This window comes from Pygoscelis adeliae, unplaced genomic scaffold (assembly GCF_000699105.1).
Source record: "Pygoscelis adeliae isolate BGI_AS28 unplaced genomic scaffold, ASM69910v1 Scaffold93, whole genome shotgun sequence".
NCBI classification, from domain to species: Eukaryota; Metazoa; Chordata; class Aves; order Sphenisciformes; family Spheniscidae; genus Pygoscelis; species Pygoscelis adeliae.
The window spans coordinates 356,421-376,201 of NW_008824469.1; the positions used below are offsets into that span (position 1 = coordinate 356,421).

The 19,781-nt window shown below is 36.5% G+C and overlaps 1 protein-coding gene across 1 annotated transcript in view; it reads left to right on the forward strand.

Moving 5' to 3' along the window:
- The first annotated feature begins 1,626 nt into the window (after positions 1-1,626).
- The window catches only part of MPHOSPH9 (M-phase phosphoprotein 9), a 30,111-nt gene continuing 11,956 nt past the window's right edge, over positions 1,627-19,781 (forward strand). The window contains 13 exon segments of the mRNA XM_009321175.1: positions 1,627-1,752; positions 2,680-2,827; positions 4,215-4,304; positions 7,318-7,841; positions 9,704-9,827; positions 12,229-12,319; positions 13,610-13,716; positions 14,141-14,266; positions 15,083-15,519; positions 16,429-16,587; positions 17,698-17,785; positions 18,596-18,811; positions 19,674-19,721. Coding sequence (XP_009319450.1) covers positions 1,646-1,752; positions 2,680-2,827; positions 4,215-4,304; positions 7,318-7,841; positions 9,704-9,827; positions 12,229-12,319; positions 13,610-13,716; positions 14,141-14,266; positions 15,083-15,519; positions 16,429-16,587; positions 17,698-17,785; positions 18,596-18,811; positions 19,674-19,721 — 2,265 coding nt within the window. The 5' untranslated portion in view covers positions 1,627-1,645.

Below are 19,781 nucleotides of genomic sequence, written 5' to 3' on the forward strand. Positions count from 1 at the left end.
CAGTTCACTTAATTTTTTATTTTTTTTTTATTGCGAGCAGACTTCTAATGAGGTTATGAAACGAGCCTGTGTCACAGCTAAGTCCCACCCATCTGCTGTGCTGCTGAGATAGGCCATCCATGATTTCATCCTGGGGAGATGGGGGTGACTGATGTAGCCCCCACCATTGCCATCCAGCTGCTCCAGAGACACTTGCAGCTTCTGCCCTATCTGTCAGGTTAGGTGCCTGATAACCTTCAAGTTTTCCAGACTTCTGACCACTAGAAAAAGAAGAAAGGCTTTTTTTCTTCTTCGATTTATCCCAAGCAGCTCTGCCGAAGGGATATGTGTATCTGTGATAACTTCCTTCCAATTCTTGCATTTTCAGCCCTACCCAAAGGAAATAGCTTGAGTGAGTACCTGGAAAACATTTCTGCTAAAGCCAAACAGGCTCCAATAAAACAGGGAAAAACTGGACCGTTGTCCGTCAGTTTCCTTCTGGTGGAAATAATTTTTTATACTTCTGAAACTATCTGTTAGAGATGTATCTCTATGTGCTTACAAATAACGAAAACTTAAATCTGTGAAAGCTGGTAGCATGTACTTGTAAGCCCTGTAAAGAAGAATGGTCGTGCTTTGAAGGTGTTGTGCTTCTTTAAGGCAGCAGGGATTTATTCTTAGTATTATCACAGACTACTAGGATGATATTTCTTAATGTCTCTTTTTGTTCTCCATCCGTGAAATGATCGTAAGGTTTTTCTTCAGTGTTAGGACATAGGATGAATTCACCAGGGTGTAGAAGATGCTGAAATAAGCACTATAGAAGAACTGATTAATCAATGTATTTCAAGTGTTTTCTTAGTGAAAGAATGGAAACCGGAAGAATATTTTAGTCTCTCTACAGCCATTCTTGTAAACTGCTGCTTTGAGTGCTGTAAGACCAAGTATTTTGTATTTATTTATTTATGATGCTTTCAGTTAACCAGCTGCTGTTTTTAACTGCTGTGGGATTCCTGTTTGACTACATTTGATTGTTAATCTGTAAGAAATGTAGCTCAAAACGGTTTCAAAGCTTTTTGAATTAATGTTATGTAGTAATAATAAAGCAGGCGTTCTGTGAAAAAAGTAAGCCAAATATTACACACACAAATGGCAGAATTGGTCAACTGCGGTCTAACTCAGTGGGTGTCGATTTTATTTTTTTGGGGGGGTGTGTTTCTTCCAGTGAAGGCGCAGATCCCTGTTCAGCAGATTTAAATACATTGATAATAGGCCCTTTCACAGAAGTCTCGAAAACTGTCTGTCGATTTAAACCACCAACCAACCAAACCCCGACAACACTGTTCTACCTGGAACGTTTTGGATTCAGACACCCTTTACAGCCCAGTCCAGATGTGTGATGCACAGCTAGGAGTCTGTTTGATTTGTAAGAGTCCCAGCAAGTACAAGGCTGAATAAATAGCACCTGTTTGCAAGCATAGCACAGGACAAGGAAGAGAGGTTGGTTGTGGAATGCTAGCACTTTCTGGGGTGGTTTGGCTGAAACAACTGTCCCTTTAATCACATTCTGTTTCTTCAAACAACAAAGTCAAATGGCTTTTTAAAACATGAGGGTGATGCTTACTTCTTTGTATTTTCAGTGTAATGTCATACTTCAGCCTAAGATATGGAAAACCGTGACGTGGTGAATACCGTACAAGAAATCCCTTCATCTTCTGCAGACTCTGATGTCAGAAATACCCACAGGTCTGTGTGTAACTTGAATTGTCACAGGTAATGTGTTGAAGGAATTCCTAGCAAATATTTTTATTATTTTTGTTTTGCTTAGTTAGTATGCTTTTACAGTAACATTGTTACGAAGGTGAAATAATATGTAATACTCTGCAATATATTTTAGGGTTTTTTAGATTTGCAGGTATAATCCTTAAGGAGAAAAGCCTTACTGAAAGAACTGTTAAGCCTTCTGTAAAAACTTAGTAACTTCCATTGCCTTGTGTCTTTTAGAATGGGGGAGGGGAAAACCTGTCTCGGACAAATTGTAAGAGATCATTCTTGGGAAAGATCATGCATTATGCTAAGTCATTTGTAGAGAACAGCAGCTTAGAAAAATTGAATTGTTTTTCTGTTCAATGCCCAAGATGTTCCCAGTGAATAAGAAGGGCAAATACGGACTAATGGCCTCACTGACAGATAAGGAGAGGTTCTTCTTGACTGACCTGTTAAGACAAGAATTACAAGTCGCTTACTGCATGTGTAACTTCTGAACAGGAGGCAGTAGTCTTGGACTTCATAAATCATTGTTACGCAGAAGCTTATATCTGTAAGCTTCTGACCTCAGAATCTATGAAGAAGCAGATAGGTTTGATGAAAAGCTGTATTTATTGACGTTTGTACTAGTGAGCAGTAATACCTGTGCTGATTATGCTGTCTCTCTTCTTGGAAGGCTACTGCGTTTTAATAGTATGTAGGATAAGGATGAAGCATGCTGTGGATTCTTTGACATTTTCTTGAAAAACATCCTCATTCTTATGAAGGTATCAGGGGTTTTCTTCAGCATGATGAGGGTCACAATGTAAATTAAGTGTATAATTCTTTTACGGCTGCATGGCATATGTAGTGTATTATTTTCGCCACTATGTTGGACAACTGGCACAATAAATAATTGAAATGTTTTTTTTCCCCCTCATGTTTCACTCGAAGTCCCTCATCCAATCCCAATGGAGTGTCTGGTTACTCAGGGAATACCAGGTCCTCGTTAATGCCTGGGTCTGTTGAGCTGCTTGCCTCCTTTATGCAAGATATCCAGAACATTGGAAATGCTGACTCAGACATTGTGAAGAACTGCGAGGTATTGGATGTTAAGGTTTATTTAAAAAAAGAAAAAAAAAAAGTATCGGCTTTGCATTTTGGAAGACAGATCTAATGATGATCTAGTTTAGCAGTAAGATTTATGTATGTGTGTGTTTATTCCTCAGGATGGGACAAATCCTTTTACAAGGTATGAACTAACCACGTGGATGGATTTTATTGCAATTTTATCTTAGCTTTTTACAATATGTTAGCTTTTTATCTTAGTGTTTTACAATACAGTTGTGAATATTTTTTTTCCCCAAAGTTACAGTACTTTACAGATTGCAAGTTTTTTGAACTGAAAAATTTAAACCTTTAAAATTGTAGTACTTTAAACCGGTCTGAAGTGATCCTAGAAATTAGAAGTTTTCTTTCTAAAAATGGCTCTGTTTCAGTTGAATTATTTATTTATTCCATTTGTAAAGATGTGTAGATGATTAGTTTGTTTCCAGATTTAAAACAACACAAAAATCATGATGTAGGGTCAATTAGCTAATGCTCTCAAACCCTTTTTTAATGTTGTTTTTGTCCTTTTTTATTTTAAATTTTATTGTTATTTTTAGTCTCCATAAGGAACATCAGGTTTCCACACCATGGGCTTGTTCCTGCAGAATTTTTGAGCTTTCTGGCTGTGGTCCATCAAACTGTCTCTTGACAGATGCTTAATTTGGGTGCTCTTTAACAGCTCCAAGAAAAGAATATAGATGTCTGTGTCTAGGCACATGCATTCTATGTCCCGTGTCCTATGCTTCAAGTATAAGGCTCCGTAAATATTAGCATAAAATAATTTTTAAAATTCAGATTTTACCACATTTTAGGAACCCTATATATTTGATTTTTTTTTTTTAATTATCTTTTTGTTTTCACTAAATAGTTACGTATTGTGGCCTTTAGCTGGATTGTTGAAGGGAAATGTTTCTTATTGAAGCGAACGGTTCACTGGACATAGGGATTTTAAAATTATAAATTTTAAAATTGCCCATAATTTATTGAACTGGAATCAACCTTTCCAACATTTGACTGTACTTTCCTGCCAGCTGTTTCTACTTTTAAGTCATTTGATTTATTTTTTTTAAATAGAATAACTCTCTTCCCTTGTTTGTTTGGTTGTTTTTTTTTTAAACCAAACTTAAACTGTAGAGATGTGTTATCTTGCTGTCTAGAAGGACCTTTTTTTAAGTGAATGTGTCCATAGTGAATTGTTTCCATTGATTGATGTGATAGGGGGCTGCATGTATTGTGGGGTGGACAGCCACAGTGCTGTTATAAGTTTTGTATTATGGCAACACCTAAGTATAAGATTGCAAAACTATCTTGTAGCTAGAGTAAAAGGTAAGAGATGCAATGTGACTGTGCTTTAATTATTTTACTTTGTGGTTTAATAGACAAGGTGGCTACGGTTATTGAGACTGGTAGAAAAACAATGTCAGGAACAAATAGTTGCCCAGCAAGAGCAGTTCCACCATCAAATCCAAGTAAGTAATGATTTGTTCACGTAGGTAGGTTAGGCTGAATGTTTCTTTAATTTACCACCCCCACCCCGCCCCCCATCTCCAAAACAATGCAATATGGTCTCTGGCACTCCTGTAGTTTTTCTGTAAGTATATTTAGACAGGCAGTTAATGGAAGTGGATGACTGGAATGCCGCTTTACAGGATGCATATTTGAGATAGCCTTGGCTAATTAACAAAGTAACTGGTAGGAACCATTTCAGAAGTAAAGATTCTTGGATTATTTGTTTTCACGTGTTCTGTTTTCACAAACATTTGGTTCATAATTGGATTTTGTAGGTACAAGCTGTTTTTTATTAACTGTTAGACTGTATAATTTCTAATTTTGAGACGTTGTTATTTTCTCTTCCTTAGAAAACGTTATGCAACTTGTCATTCCCTCATCTAGACAGTATATAGCATAGGAAAACATTCACTGTAATAACTGAACACTTATTTCGCCCTTCAGTTGAATAGTCTCTACGAATGAAAAATGACCCACATGAAGATTCACATTTTTGCTGAACCATATTTATCCATTAAAACAGAAGAAATGTATATGTATGTGTAAGAGACAGTAATTCTATGAATATATAATGCTTAATATCTTCATCATTTTGGTTGCTGTTTTTCCCTTCCCTTTCCTGATGCCCTCTACACTAGTAGTAATCAACAGTTCCTGAACTGAATTAACAAGAGGTACTGTCCTTTTATCCTATCTCCTGTTTCTCCCCCCCCATCTCATTATTTTTGTCCCACCAGTGTTTCCTTACCCTTGTATTTTCTTCCTTTTACTGTAGTGGTTTGATTCACTGGTTGCTAATCGTAGTCTTGACTAATCCATTGTGTTGGCTTTGCCGGTTTTTGTCTTTTTTAATAGGAAAGGCTACCTCTGGAAGAGTCGAGTTTGTGGTATCAGCAGGGACTTACTAACTGCATGAATTGCCACGCTAAATATAAAATCAACAGCTATAACTTACTTTCCATTGTATGAGTGCATTAGATAAAATAGATGGAGCTATTCCAAACTTAAACTGGTATGCCAGTGACCTAGTGAAAATACTGAAATACAGGCAACTCAACACATTCTAATAAGAATAATAAAAAGACAAAAATAATAATCTACTATTTGGGGTAGCAAAGGAAGATGCTGCATTAGCATTGACACGACTTGGAGATAAGGCTTGCTCTATGCTGTGTTTCAAGACCAACTGTGCTTATAAAAATACATCTTTATCCATGTGAAAATATGGATCAAAAGACCTTGAGTTCATTTTGGAATCAGTGGGGTCAGTCCTTGTCTTCTGGTGTATAAAACACACAAGCCAAGTGTGCTAATGTCAAACTATCGCCACCTGTGGATCATCCTAAGATCAGACTTTACTGAAGAGGATTTAAAAAAAAAAAAGTTACCTACAATCCCAAAACTATAGAAATGTCATCTTGTTTTTCCCAGGTGTTTTCTTCTCTTGGGATTATTTGTGACTATGCATAGAGAAGTAAAAATGCTACTTAATTGGAATAGTAGCCTTTCACTTTTCCCACACAAGGTATATTAATGACAAAGATTAAATGTCAGCAGAGAATCTGATCAGTTTGGTTTTCTCCCCCCCCTTCTGTTTCTTCCCTTTTGTTGTCCCTTCCCTACCTTCCTCGACAGAATTGAATCACAGAATTAAACCGCAAATGATTGCTGCAGTCATGATTGGAATCATTAGCACAACAAAAAATTTGTTATGGCAAAAAACTTCATCCTGAGTGTGGGGTTTGGTTTTTTGTTTTGTTTTGGGTGTTTTGTGGGGTTTTTTTGCATAGAATGAGCTGAAATTAAATTTTTAATTCTGTTGCAAGTTAATAAAACATGTGATGCTTGGTTCTTGGTTCTGACTAGCATTACAGTCCTCTGAAATTAAGTCTTATTTTTTATTTCTTACTTTCAGAGAACAAATGATTTTTGTTCAATTTGTGCTTTCCACTTGCTATTCATATGTGAGTAATGTACTGTAGTTGTGTGAAAAATTATTGCAAGTTCTTCGCCCCGCCCCAAGGGAATTAGTTTGAAGTGTGTTCTTGATAACTATATACTCTGGTCTTGTAACGTGTAATAAGAGTTGTGTGCTCATGCAGAGTTCGGTAATCTCAATGTAACTCTGCACGAGTGCCAATTGCTGGCCAAAGGACACAGCCATGGGCACTAGCATGAAGTCTTTTCATAGCCCTTGACAAAAGCATTAGTTGTTTCTCACAGCTGTTTCAGTATACCCATGCACAACTGTAAAACTTAAAAAAAAGAAATAATATTACTTATCTAATATACTGAAATAACTCTTCGCAGACATTGTAGACTGAAGAGTAAGTAACCTGTTAAATCTAGTGATCTAGTTATAGGTTTGCTCCACTCCATTGGATACCAAAACAATCAATGTAGATCTTTGTATTATATGAACCACCTAATAACATATTATCTAAATCAGATATTTTAAAAGTCAAGTTTTATGCAAATAATCTTACAGAGGTGCAGTATTCCTATTAGCGTAATAGAGTAATGGTTTATACTTCCATTAAAGTGTCCTTGCGATCTTTAAAAATGTATACCCAAGTTATAAATTCTTTTAGATCTAAATTTAGCAGAAGACTTTTGTCCACTTCTAATGACATACCTAGACAGTTTATTTTTTTTTTTAGCTGGCTGGTAGGTAACTATAGTTCTGAAGGCATATAGTGAATACATGCGTGCATGTTTTTTTACATTAATAAATGACTACCGAGAGCTGTAATTCACTGCATGGAATTAAGGATTGTTACCATGGACGTTTTACTGTTATGCACAGTATGCGTATATCTACTTTATGCATGAGATGTCTATACATTGAAAAATTTGAGTTATTTGAAATAAGCACTCTAATTCTCTCACTAATAACATGAATGGAAGATGCATCAAAATATAAATGTGATTTGTGGCACGATCTCAGGAATTTTGCCTTTTGTTTTCCTATAGCTGATTCAGAATGAGATAAGGCAGTTAGTGAAATTGCAGACCAGCGATTGGGGTGCCGGTAAGAGCAGAAGTTTGCCTGCCAAGCTTACAGACACTTTTTCATCACTAGAAAGTCAAATGGGGATGCGTTCTGAAATCTTTGAAGAAAATGACTGCATTGTCAATCAACTTAGATCTAATGAAGCAGAAAGTCAGCCAAATGCATCTGATCTGCATCAGGAATGTTTTGCAAATGATGCTTCGGTGAATAGCGGGTATGGTACACTTTCTGCCTCCGAACTGAACCCTAGCAAATCTGACGACATTAGCAAGCGCACAGACTACATGGACAAAACTTCACAAGGACAGGGTGATGCAGCAGTATTGCAGAGTGATGCAATTGTAGCCAGTCTTCAAAATAAAAGAGAACTTCCCCCCCCAAAAATAGAGGAAAATCCTTCTTAAGGAAGGAATGATATTTTAGTTTTATTTCCTTCTGAATTCGAACATAAAGTTGACGAAGCTCAATGTGGAAAAAAAAACAGGTAAGTGATTAAACTTTCCAAATATGTTAATTTATTGTAGACAGTCCCCATTCAGTAAACAGCTGTTGGTGACTGGAAACACGTAAGAATTGAATGGAACCTCTCGATTGTAAAAAAAATACTATGCTGCTTGGTAGATGAAGTTATTTGTTTAGCCTAATGTTTCTGTGTGATGCATATTTGCATCTGCAGTGTTTTTCTGTCGTAGCTACGTTGGGGAAAAATATGAAAATCTACTTTCTTCAGCAAATACGAGCTAAGATACAGTTTGCATATAGTGTTTGTGCACCAGAATTTTAGGTGCTGATGACCCATTTTATGTGACTGGTATTTTGCTGTTGTGCTCAACCAGTCTTTTTTGCTAGCTTATATGCATGCATTACAGTAATAAATTGTATCAGACAACAGCCAAACATGTTTGGGTTTTTCTGTTGGCTTTTTTTTGGTTGATCTTTGTTTGTTTTGCGCTATTCAATAGGTGGGTGGATCTACCAAGATTTTTTTTGAAAGATTGGCTAGCTAATTTGGCAGTGATAGTGACCAAGCACTGCTCTAGTTGCACAGAACTTAACAATGTACTTTCCCTGTCAGACTAGGCTGTAATGGCTGTGGCTTCATGTGGTTGCGAGCAGTATCAGAGGTCTTGTGGGCAGCATGTTGCCTGTGAGTCCCTGATAGTAGTTTGCAGAGACAAAAACTTTCTCTCTATTGGGAAAACGGAGAGTAGCGAAAATGAACTTGCATTTTGCTAGTAGATAATAAAACACAGAACCGGCTTTCTTTAGAGAATTTGGTTTGCAAATGTCTTATTTCAGCATATAAGGTAGAGCATAACCTCATTGATATGTATGTTCTCTTCCTCCCTTCTGTTGGGATTTATTCCAGTATTTGGTTCATGTTGCACAGTTCCATGAGGGGGGGTAGCTGCAATTCATGGGCTGCCAGGGAAACTTAGAGCTGGAGAAGCTCAATCCAAGAGTGTTTTTCAGTTTGAAAAACCATTGTAAGACAACTTTTGAAATCATTCATGTATGGAGTTTTTTTGTCCTTTTTATTAAAAAAAAAAGTTTTTCTTTGAAATTGCTTTCTGTTTTGTATTATGAACTCAGTTTGAAGGAAGAAAGGGTTCAAACCAAAGTGGAATAGCTCAGTTAACCCAAACTGTGTTGTTGTTGTTTTTTAATTTTTAGTTGTTCACTTTTTTCATTCTTTCCACTGTATGTCCCAAACTGGGACAATACGTAGTTTTTCAAAGTGTCACTTTTTAACAGAAAGGGAAAATTTTTCCACATCTACCTCTAAGAAGAATTTCAGGATATCTCTATTTGTTTCTGTTCTTCTGCCTTTTTTTTTTTTTCCGTTTCCTTCTATGTCTTGTTTCGATCTTTCTTATCCTTGAAGATTCTCTTGAGTGGGAAGGCATCCATAGTGTGTCTTAGCTGACATCATCTTTACAACCAGACTGATAACACAATAAAAAAACACTGCATTTACATTCCAGCTTAGTTTTGTGGTTTTGCTCAGTATCTGCTTGAACAGACTGAAAAATAGTTGCCTGGCTAAAAATATGGAGCCCTCTGTTACAATTTTTTTTTTTGTAGTAGGAAAGCCATTTTGATTATGGGTGCAGTTGATTAGCACCTTTCCTTTCAGTGGTTTGTTTGTTTGTGGGTGGTGGTTGTTGTTGTTTTGGTTTACTTTTTTACAAAAGAGCCCTAAAACATTTCAGCATTCGTTACTTCATATTGTTTCTCAAAAATGCACAAAGGCAATGGAGTTCTAGTGCCTATGTTTTACCTTGAAGAAGAAATTGATTTCATGCCTTCACTGAAAAGGTTATGTGTGTGTTTCTTACTATCTAGTAAATCTTTGACATCATGGGCACAAAAGTTGAAACAAAACCAATCAAAAAGAATAAATGCCGAAGAAGTATGTGTGAACTCTATGCAAGAAAATGAGCAAGCTAAGAAATTACCCCTTGAGAATGTAAGTCTCTTTTTTTTATTTTATGATGTTTTTCTAATTTTGATCTTGTCACTTATTTTTTCAGTGTTACAGCATGTTCTGATTCAGCATGTGCTTTCATATTTAGCTTTAAGTATTTGAGTAGTGGTGTTCCCATTCATATGTTTAAAGTTCATGTGGGCAGAGTTTACTTCTTGGATCATTCTATACTTACTCACATAGCTATTTTGGCTTATTTTATTCCTTGCCTAATTTTTGTCTTAATTTACCTAAGTGACACATGTTCTTTCCTTATAGAGGTAATATATAACCTTCTCAATTGAAGTTTCAGGTCATGGTAATTTATTGTGCCCTATAATTTGTAGAAGCAAACCTAGAATCGAACCCTGTTATGGTGTTATGCATGCCGGCATGCATAATTTCCATAACAAATTTTTGGAAGGATCTTTGATTTCAGCTGGTGATGTCTCTTTTAGTACACAGAACTCTTTGCGTCTGGAGGCATCAACCACTTTGTCCAGGACAGATAGTATTCTTCCAGACTGAGATTTTAAGTTGCAGGGATTTTTTGGTTTAGTTTGGTTTGGGCTTTTTTAGTGTTCTTAGCAGTCTCTTATGCTAAAATCCAAACTTTTTAAAAATAATTTTTATTTTTTGTATTGTTTATGTAAGAATAACACATTCTTTTCTGCCTGTGTATGACTATGATTTGGCTACATTGAACTACTCCAAGCACAGTTACAGCACTGGTTGCTAAAACTAAACCCCCCACAATAGACATTTAGAAAATCTAATTGGCTCTTTAGAACCATTTGTAGTAATGCCTATGGTGTGACTGCTGAATCGGCTCAAAATACTTCTTTTGAGAAGAAATTTGGTTTGTTCCCCCCCATATTCTTGAGTTAATAATTGTGTATGCCCACAACTCTGATTATTTTGGGGAGGGAAGTTTAATCACGTATAATATTTCTGATCCAAAGGGACGTTATGCAACCTGATTTTACAAATAATCGTCATACATGTAACTATGAAGTTTTATAATTACTTTCAGTATATTAATTGTCACAAACCTCTCTCCTTATGCTATTTTTAAGGAAATAATTCCTGAAACTCTGTGAATGGCTCTACCTACAAGAGAATAGGAGAACTAGCAAATATGAATCACTTGAATCAAGGCAGGGTCTGTTTTCTTTCCTGTGGTCACTTGAGGGTGATCCAGAAGGGGTGAGAGTAGCTGTTTGGGATTGCTCTCTTTAGCCTTCTTCTGTGGTCAGTGGAAACAAGATGTTCCTCTAAGGGGATATTTCAAACCAGGAGTCAAGTTTATCTGCTGTGGATTGTTTCTTTTCTCTCTGCTACAGGAGGGTGCCTAAAGAAATTAGTGCCAGCAACTCAGATTTTGAAAATACCTTTATCGTTCTGTTCCTTTGTAAGAATTCAGTTGATACTCCTTCATTTTCCTTTCTTCCTCCTTAGGCAAAGGAGAATACCTAAATAAAAACATTAAGAGGGACAAAATAGCCTTGAGGTGAGATAGTACTTCATGCAAAAACTTGAAAAGCTTTAGTTCTAATTTTTTTTCTTTCTTACTTTTGTTAACTCAATGGTTACTATCCTGTTTTAGTCCTCAGTTGTATGAGCTGTATAAATTTGCCAAGTAGTATGACTGTTAAGCTGCTGTAATGCAACAAAAAGCCCTAAGCACGGTAGAAAAGGGCAGTGTGAGATGACCATTTTAATGCTAGCTTCCTTACTGAGTTGCTCTTGTATCGCTGTGTTGTATCAATGACACTTCTTCCTTTCATTAAGGAAGAGGAGAGTTGTAGCAAATTTTAAATCATGTGAATTTTTTTCCATGTGTTGGTCCCACCCTTTTCAAAGTTGTTTCTGTAATTAGCTGGGGAGGTTGCTTAGAAAGTTTGGAGTGATGAGAAGAAGGGTATGTAGTACCTTATCTATCTGAGATGATAGACAGTGTCTACCTCCAGATTTGTGGTAGGTGGAGTCCTAACAGCTGAATATAAGAAATTCCAATCTTAGGATGAGGAAAGAGTAACACTTTATTGGTAAGTCATCCCTCATATACTTGCACCTCTTAAGGAGCAAGAGAGTTTAGATGACTGTCCAAAATGTGTATTTTTGTAACAGTTAATTTAAAAAATGCTCCACAAGCGGACAGGCACATGGCTTGGAAAATATCAGTATCTTCTAATTATGTGGCTTACCTTAGCTCCCCTTTTGACTGTGGTTGCCCTGAATATAAATTGTATAGGTTTGGATCATGCTGTATAATTAAATTTAATCTCTTTGCTTAAAAAGACTAATAACACTTACATGCAATTTTTAAAAACTATACCCTTGATTTTTTTTTTCCTTGCCTTGTGATTTTCCTCATAAATTTGTTTTTCCTTTGTAATTTTAGACAAACCTTACTGATGCTGCTTTGCCACCTTACACTTTTTACCTCAATCAACCGAATGAAAGTCCGAATTCCTTAGTGTCTGAAGCTTCAGGTATAGCTAATTTCTTGTACTTAAATTTCCTTTTCTTTTGAATTCTGTTTTTTTAAAACTCTTACTAGAATGCATCTCCAATAACTTTGGGGAGGTGAGGAGGGTTTGAGCACCGACAAGCTATTAAACTTTGATACAGCATAATTCTGCTTTTCTTGCTCTTGTGTTTCAAACTGATGGTACCTCCTGTGTATCACTGCTGGCAAATGTAGGACATGCAGCAACTTTTTTCTTCAAATTTCTCAACATTTCAAAGCTGAGCTTTATGTTTAAAACTGTCTTATAATGTAATTAGTATTAAAATCATGGTAGGGTATCAAATGATCTTTCAAATATTAGCATCATCGATCTAGTAATCTCAGGAGTGCATGGTAATAGAGGCAGAATTCCTGTAAGCCAAGGGCATGATTCAATAATTGTATGAATAGACAAGAACAAAAGAATGAAGTGTGCAATGTGGTGATTCTTTAATTGGGGACGGGGGGGGGAGAAATGTGCTTTTTTGTGTTTTGGTGTGGTTTTGCTTTTGTTGTTTTGGGGTGTGTGTGTGAGGGGTGGGTGTTGGTGGTTTTTCGTGTGGGTGGTTTTTGGTGTTGGTGTTCTGGGTGTGTGGGTTTTTTTTGGTGTTTTTTTTTTTTTTGTGAAAGCCAAACAACTAATTCACATATTTTGATCGTAACAGGGTGGATTCATTTCAGTAACAAACAGGGGCACAGAGATGCATCCCTGCAAACTGTGTATATTCATTCCTTCTTCACAACACATTGAGAGAGGGACACATATAAGAAACTGAAGTGGGATTGAGACTGTATCTGTTCCTCTTGCGCCATCCCTCTTAGCCCTCGTAGTCTGTCTTTTTGCATGCTATAGAGAGCTGTTGAGTACCAAACCAGAGAGTTTGTAGTATCAAATGTCTGTCTAGGATTATTCCTTGGGTAATACAAGTTTTAAGTGCTATACTGGAATCGGTAGAAGTACAAAAGTTTGTGGTGAATGAGGATTTGATCCTTGAACACCAAAGAGTAAATCTATATGTTTTCACTGATATATAGCTTTCGTTACTGATGCTGTGTGATGTAATACTGATTAAGTTGCTTGTGCTTTGCATCGAGATTTTTGTAACTTCTGGTAATAAATGCTTTAGTGAGATCCTTAAGCAATAGATGAAAATAATTAATACAGCATTCTTGTTAGCTGACAAAGTAACATTTTACTAATGGATTTCTGTTCTATAGCCGTGAGCTTGGAATTTGTAATTTTTTTTTTTCTTTCAATGTTTCTTCTTCTCAGGACTTTCATACTGGAAATTAGATGAAAAGGAGTTGTATCACTCTTTACCAGAGAATTTCAGAAGCGAGTTTGCTGATATTTTCTCCACAAAAGTATCACCAGATCAGGTAAACTTTGTACGTGTTTTAAAAGTTGTCCTATGGTTGCTTGTTGTCTTTGCTTTTTTTTCTACGATGGAAAGAATCAGCCCTCCAGAAGCTAACTTTTCTGTGAGAATCTTTTGTTAGCTCAGTCTCTCATATTCTATTCTGTCATTATTCATTTACACTCGCTAATGTCACTTGGAATTTATTGACCTTCTTTTGTCATTTAAAAGAAATTGTGTGTATAGGAGATGAAAAGAGACTAACTAATATATTAAAGGTGTATGTGCCTCACTAAAGACCCTTTTTTAAACTGGGTGCATTGAATAAAGCCACCTTCTGTTCTGAACTGCTTTATTAGCTAAACCCACTCCAGAACTTGCTTGTCTATATCGGGGATGGAGGATTATGTTCAGAAAAAATAATGTAGCAATTTTGCCTGTTGAAGTTGTCTTCTGCTGATGAAACGAAGTTGTCGTCATTGAAGGATATTTATCATAAAAGACAAAGGGAAAATAAGCAGCTGCCAGACCAGAGTTTTATGCCTTCTTCCCAGTCAAGTCACCCACCAGAGGTAACATTAATTTCTTTACTTCATGTCTCAGTTTGAAGATATGATCGGTTACAGGCTGGTTTCACATTAATTGGCCCCTGCTGCCACCTCCAGTGTTATGCTGGAACAGCAATTTGTGCAGCCGTGTGATGAACCCGATTGGGAAGAGATCCAGCTGAAAAGAACCTCTAAGAATACCCTGGGTAAACAAGCACCTTTACTGCACAACCTTGACGATGGCGCAGGGATGAATCTGCTTACGCTGAGGCTGCAGCTGATGAAATGCACGTGGAACTGCAGTCACAGAAGCAGGGTTTTCTTACCACTTCCCCCAAGACGAGTTCATTCCACCCGTGAAACAGAAGAGGCACAGGCTGTGGAAATATCCTTTATCATATCTTTTTCTTTATACAGCTTTCAGTCTTGTACAAAATCCAGTAACGATGGCTACTATGTGACTGTCTTGTTCATATAATCCATGAAGTGATTTTCATAACTGTACAAAGTTATTGTTTCAACCTACAAGCAGACATCATAGTCCCTTCTGTTTACATAACTGAAATTCCAAAGGTTTTCTAGACAGCTACATACGTCTTTTATATGTCTTTTATTCTTAATGGAAACTTAGAAACTCAAGTTGCAAACATGGGGAATACGTATCATCATCTAAGCTGTTACAGGTCCCTTCGTCTCACTTGTCACTACCAAATGATTGTAGTAGTATTCAGTATAATTCCTCTGATCTATTATATGGATTACTAATGTCTTCAGATAAACTCCATTTACAAGAACAAAAGTTAAATCACAATTTTTTTAGCATTATAACTTATTTCCTAGATCTTGACATTGGACCCAACCCTGCATATGAAACCAGGTCAGCAGAACCCAGGATGCTGTTTTTTCAATATGCCTGAAGACACTACTCCTTTTTCTCCAGACTCTATGGCAGAGCCCGGATTTTCAAGTCATTGTGACACAGACTCTTTTTCACAGACAAGTAATTCATCTCAGTTAGATGATTCTCCAAAATATCCTGCCAGCAGCAGAGCTGTGCATTTGGACCTCTGGAGAAATCACCCATTCCAAAATGAAAACAAGACCAGCTGTCCCTTTCCAATGGCATATAGGGATGCTAATAATGATAATTCAGTCAACACAGAGGAGGAAGAAACACTGACTCTAACTCCATCTTCTGTTACTCAGTGTGCTGACAACAGTTTGCCAGAATATAGTCTTTCAGTGGCATCTGTTGAAGATCCTGTGATAATGTCACAGTAAGTATTTTTTTTCTTTTTTACAAGTCGTAGAGTTGGTACTTTCATGAAAGAAGTGAAACTTAACGCTAGTAAAACGAACAAAATACGCAAGTTCTGTTTGCTTAGAACATAGCTGGAGACTGCTGCTTTTTTTTTTTCTTTTCTTTTTTCTCCCCTGAAGTACTGATGGCATATAAATAGAACAGTCATTTTCCACTTCTTACAACTGTCTCTCTTTAGACTGTACTATTTAATCTTCTTTAGACCATACTGTTTAATCTAAGGCACAATATTTGTGCTCTGTCTTCCTTGGATGTCAGAGCCTTAGCAGGAAGGCAAAAGAATTTTCTATGTTTTAATGCTTTGGTTATTTCTTTTTATACGTTAAAATAGAAATACATGCTTCCTTCATAGGCTGTATGAGGGGGTTAATTTAGGCAGAGAATGTCCAAGTTCTGTGGGGATTATGTTTTCCTATTTAGAGTCAAATGGTGGGAGAAGCACAGAATTACTGTACTGAGGAAAAATATCCCCCATTTGCTATTGAAGCTCTCATGATTTGCACATGGACAAGCAGATGTGGCATATATTCCATCTGTGAGGGCTTATGTAGGGGTCATGGTTTCAAGATAGTTCAGTGTTTGGGTTTTCCTATTTTAATTTTACATGCATAGTTTCTAGCGCATAGCAAAGGAGAGAAGAGAGCATAAAGCTTTGTACTGTATTTGTATATATTATTATTAATATGGTGACTTAGGTGTCTGACACCACTGCCTTAGATGAAGAAGCTTTCTTTTTGCTTTAATTTGAATGCAACAAAGTTCTGTAAGAGAGATAGATATGCTGAGTTCGTTATGTGTGAATGAATATAGCAATGCATGCTCATGTGGATAGCTGGAATTTTTTTGTTCTTAATTTTGAAAATAGGATTAGGCAGAACTTGAGGGAAAAACATGCTCGACACATAGCTGATCTACGAGCTTACTATGACTCTGAGATACATAGCTTAAAACAGCAGCTAGAGGCAAGCCACAAAACTGCTTCATCTGAAGACTTAAAGAAAATCAATCAAAATCTTGCTGACAGGTACTGTTTGTCCTTACTTGTCCTATTCCTCTGTTACCTAGTATTCTTTCTGCTTTAAAAACTGAGTATGCTTGCTTAGAATATCTTGAAAAGTTTATGCCACTCTTCAATTCTGAAGATTTCATGCATCTATGATGCTAATATTTTCCTATTAAATACAAATTTTGTATTATTTAATGCAGCTGTTTAAGATTAGTGTAAAATTATTGTTAGGCAGCACGTGTGATGTTTGGACCAGAGGTCTTGTTTGACCTGATTTTTGCTGAAGCCAGTGTAAGTTTTGCTCAGGAAAGGCTGGCAGGCAGAGGTAATCCTAAACAACTTGTAATGGGACTATCTATGTTGTAAAATAGTGCTCGCCTGTCGTGCTGGTGAACATCATCCTTCTTTACCTTTCATGTCAAAACTACAGATGATATAGGACCGGTCTTGAATTCATTGGTAGCTTTATAAAGCTGATTTGCCAGTCAGTGTTCTTTGACCAGATATTACTACTGGAGTCTGTGTGCCTCACCTATATATTCCATTAGGAATAGCTTGAATGTTTGCTATATATCCAAGTTCAATGTGATTTTTATGTAATTATTGCCAGTTAAAATCCATATTGCAAATTTAGATGGCTAAAATACTTTACAAAATTTATGCCCTTCAGAATAATTGAAGAAGTGTCTGGGTAGCTGGGACTCTTTTGTACTTATCTTCCAGCACTAGTGTGTTCTAACTATTAAAAGTGACTCCTGAGCAGTCATTTATTGAGTTTAAGTAGCTTGCGATATGATTTCAGTCATTATCACACAGCATCATCAATTAGCTGAAGTGGAACTCTGTTCTGGTGCATCTCAGCTGCTTTTGGTTCTGCAGCTCTTACGCTCTGAGCCATCTGGAGTCTCTGCACGTGTTCCCAGTTTGCTGCTCGCCTGCCATGAGCACCACAGCCCTTCCGAGCAGAGACGCTGGGTCCTCGCTGCAATGGCCGAAGTCTATGGGAGGAGGTCACGGGCTGGGCACCAAAATTCATGGGGATGCTTGAGGAAGGAAGGCAGGCTATAAAATGAAGATGTATTATTTTAAAATTTAAAGAGATTTTTGTCATCTGTATCTTCTGAATAGGTGTGACCAATTAGATGCGGCTCTGAATGAAGCAAGTGCTCGCATAAAAGCCCTTGAAAATAAGAATAATATGCTAGAAAAGCAAGTGGTAAGTATATGTTCTTAATTCAAGTTGCTTTTTAACTAAAAGGGTAAGAGAATGCACGTGTTCATTATTAAGATGATCTGTATTTCCGTATTTTTCTCTCATTTTCAACCTTTCTCCTTAATATATGACATTAGCCAGTATGTTACACCGGTCACTTTTCTAGCTGAGTTTCTTAAGACTCCCTACTTGAATCATCATCACTTTTGCTTATGAACAACCTTTCCAGGTTATCAGGGATCAAGCAAAGTTTAACAGTGAAATATTGTGATGTGTTTATGATGTCTCTCTTTAAAATTACTTTTTAAAAAAAGAATTGATCTGATTACTTTCTCTTTTGACTTCTTATTAGAGCTGTGACAAAAGCAAATCTCATCTGCGCTGGGGCAAAAATACTATCTTTCTAAGTATATTTATACGGTCTTTCTGGCTAGGTCAGACCAGTTGGGTTATGAGTGCATAGCTGTATTTATTGGTCAAAGAACAGGATGCTTTGTCATGAAAGTTAGACACCTGGAGAGACTAATTCATTCCACCTTTTTTAGATGCTTTTCTATGCTGGGAAGCAAGACGATCAGCTGGGATTAGAGGCCTAACCTCTAGGTATTTTAAGTCCTATAAAATAAATACATCTTTTGGGGTTTTAGCCTTCATTTTAATTCTTTATATATCACAGAAATGAGCAAAAATCTTGTTTAGTTAATGTACAGATGTACCCTTGTTTTCTGTTTAGATGATTTTAGATTGTGCTTTGTACTGAAATTAAAAATCTGCTAGGTAAGCATTATAATGAATGTTTTTTTCCTCTCACAGGCAGATTGGAGAGAACGCTTTTATGCAGTCAGTAATACTTCCAAAGTTTTGCAAGAACGTATTGAAGAAACACGCACAAGTAATAAAGAGAAGGATAACACTATCAGTCGACTAAAATCAAGGCTTAAAGATCTGGAGGAAGCATTTGAAAAGGCTTACAAGTTATCTGATAATAAAAATACAAGGCTGAAGGAAGAAAATAAAATGTTTCAAAATGTAAGTAAGAAAATGGGCAATGGTGTTTACAGTTGCACAGCATGTTACCAGCGCAGCAAGTCCTGGGTGTTTTGGAAAACTGCTCAGAGTTTACCACTGTAAAGTCTTAATGCACATCCAAAAGAGAACAGAAATTATTCAGCTGCCTGCTTAGTAGGCTAGGTGTTAGGTGATACTACGAACCTAACATATATTTAAAAACAATTATTGAAGGCAGCAAGTGTGTACTTGATGTGATAACACTTGTCATAGTCTGTCTCAGGTATGTTATTACTCTGTGTGCTATTAGTTCATTTTATTTTTAGAAGTATTACAGGAAGTTATTTTGGAACAAGTTATTATTTCCTTTCTTAAGCTTAGTGGGAATGGACTGAATTTCTTTCATAAGTCATCACAACTCGCTATAACTGTTAATTTTGTGTATGATTTTAGACTGAATCAAAGGAATTATTCCTTTGATTCTTCAGTAATAGCTGATTGGCTAAATGGGTATTAGCTGGAAAAGCTACTTCATGCTTTAACTCCTTTTTTACAATTAAATTTTCAAAATAAAAAGTCAGCTTTAAAGTCAGTGAGGTATTTTAATGGTTCGTTCAACTCCTTCAGTTTCTTTAGAGAGAAATAATTTGAAAATAGAAATACGTTGTGTAAGTAGCTGTCTCCTCTTGTCCTTTCTAACTTTTTGTTCCAATTAGAAGATGCTAGAACTTAACAAATGCTATTGAAGTACACCCTGTATCCCCTGTAGTGCTTCTGCACATGTTAGGCAAGCAATTTAGATGATTTTACAGCAGTCAACAAAACTGGCAATTGTATATAATCTCAGTGTGGGTTTGTGTGTTCTTTCTTTGTTTTGTTTTAGCTTTTAGGAGAATATGAGTCGCTTGGAAAAGAACATGAAAGAGTAAAGGTAAGTACATGTTAGTTAAATAAAAAAGCAAACATGCAAAATATGTGATAATGTGCCATA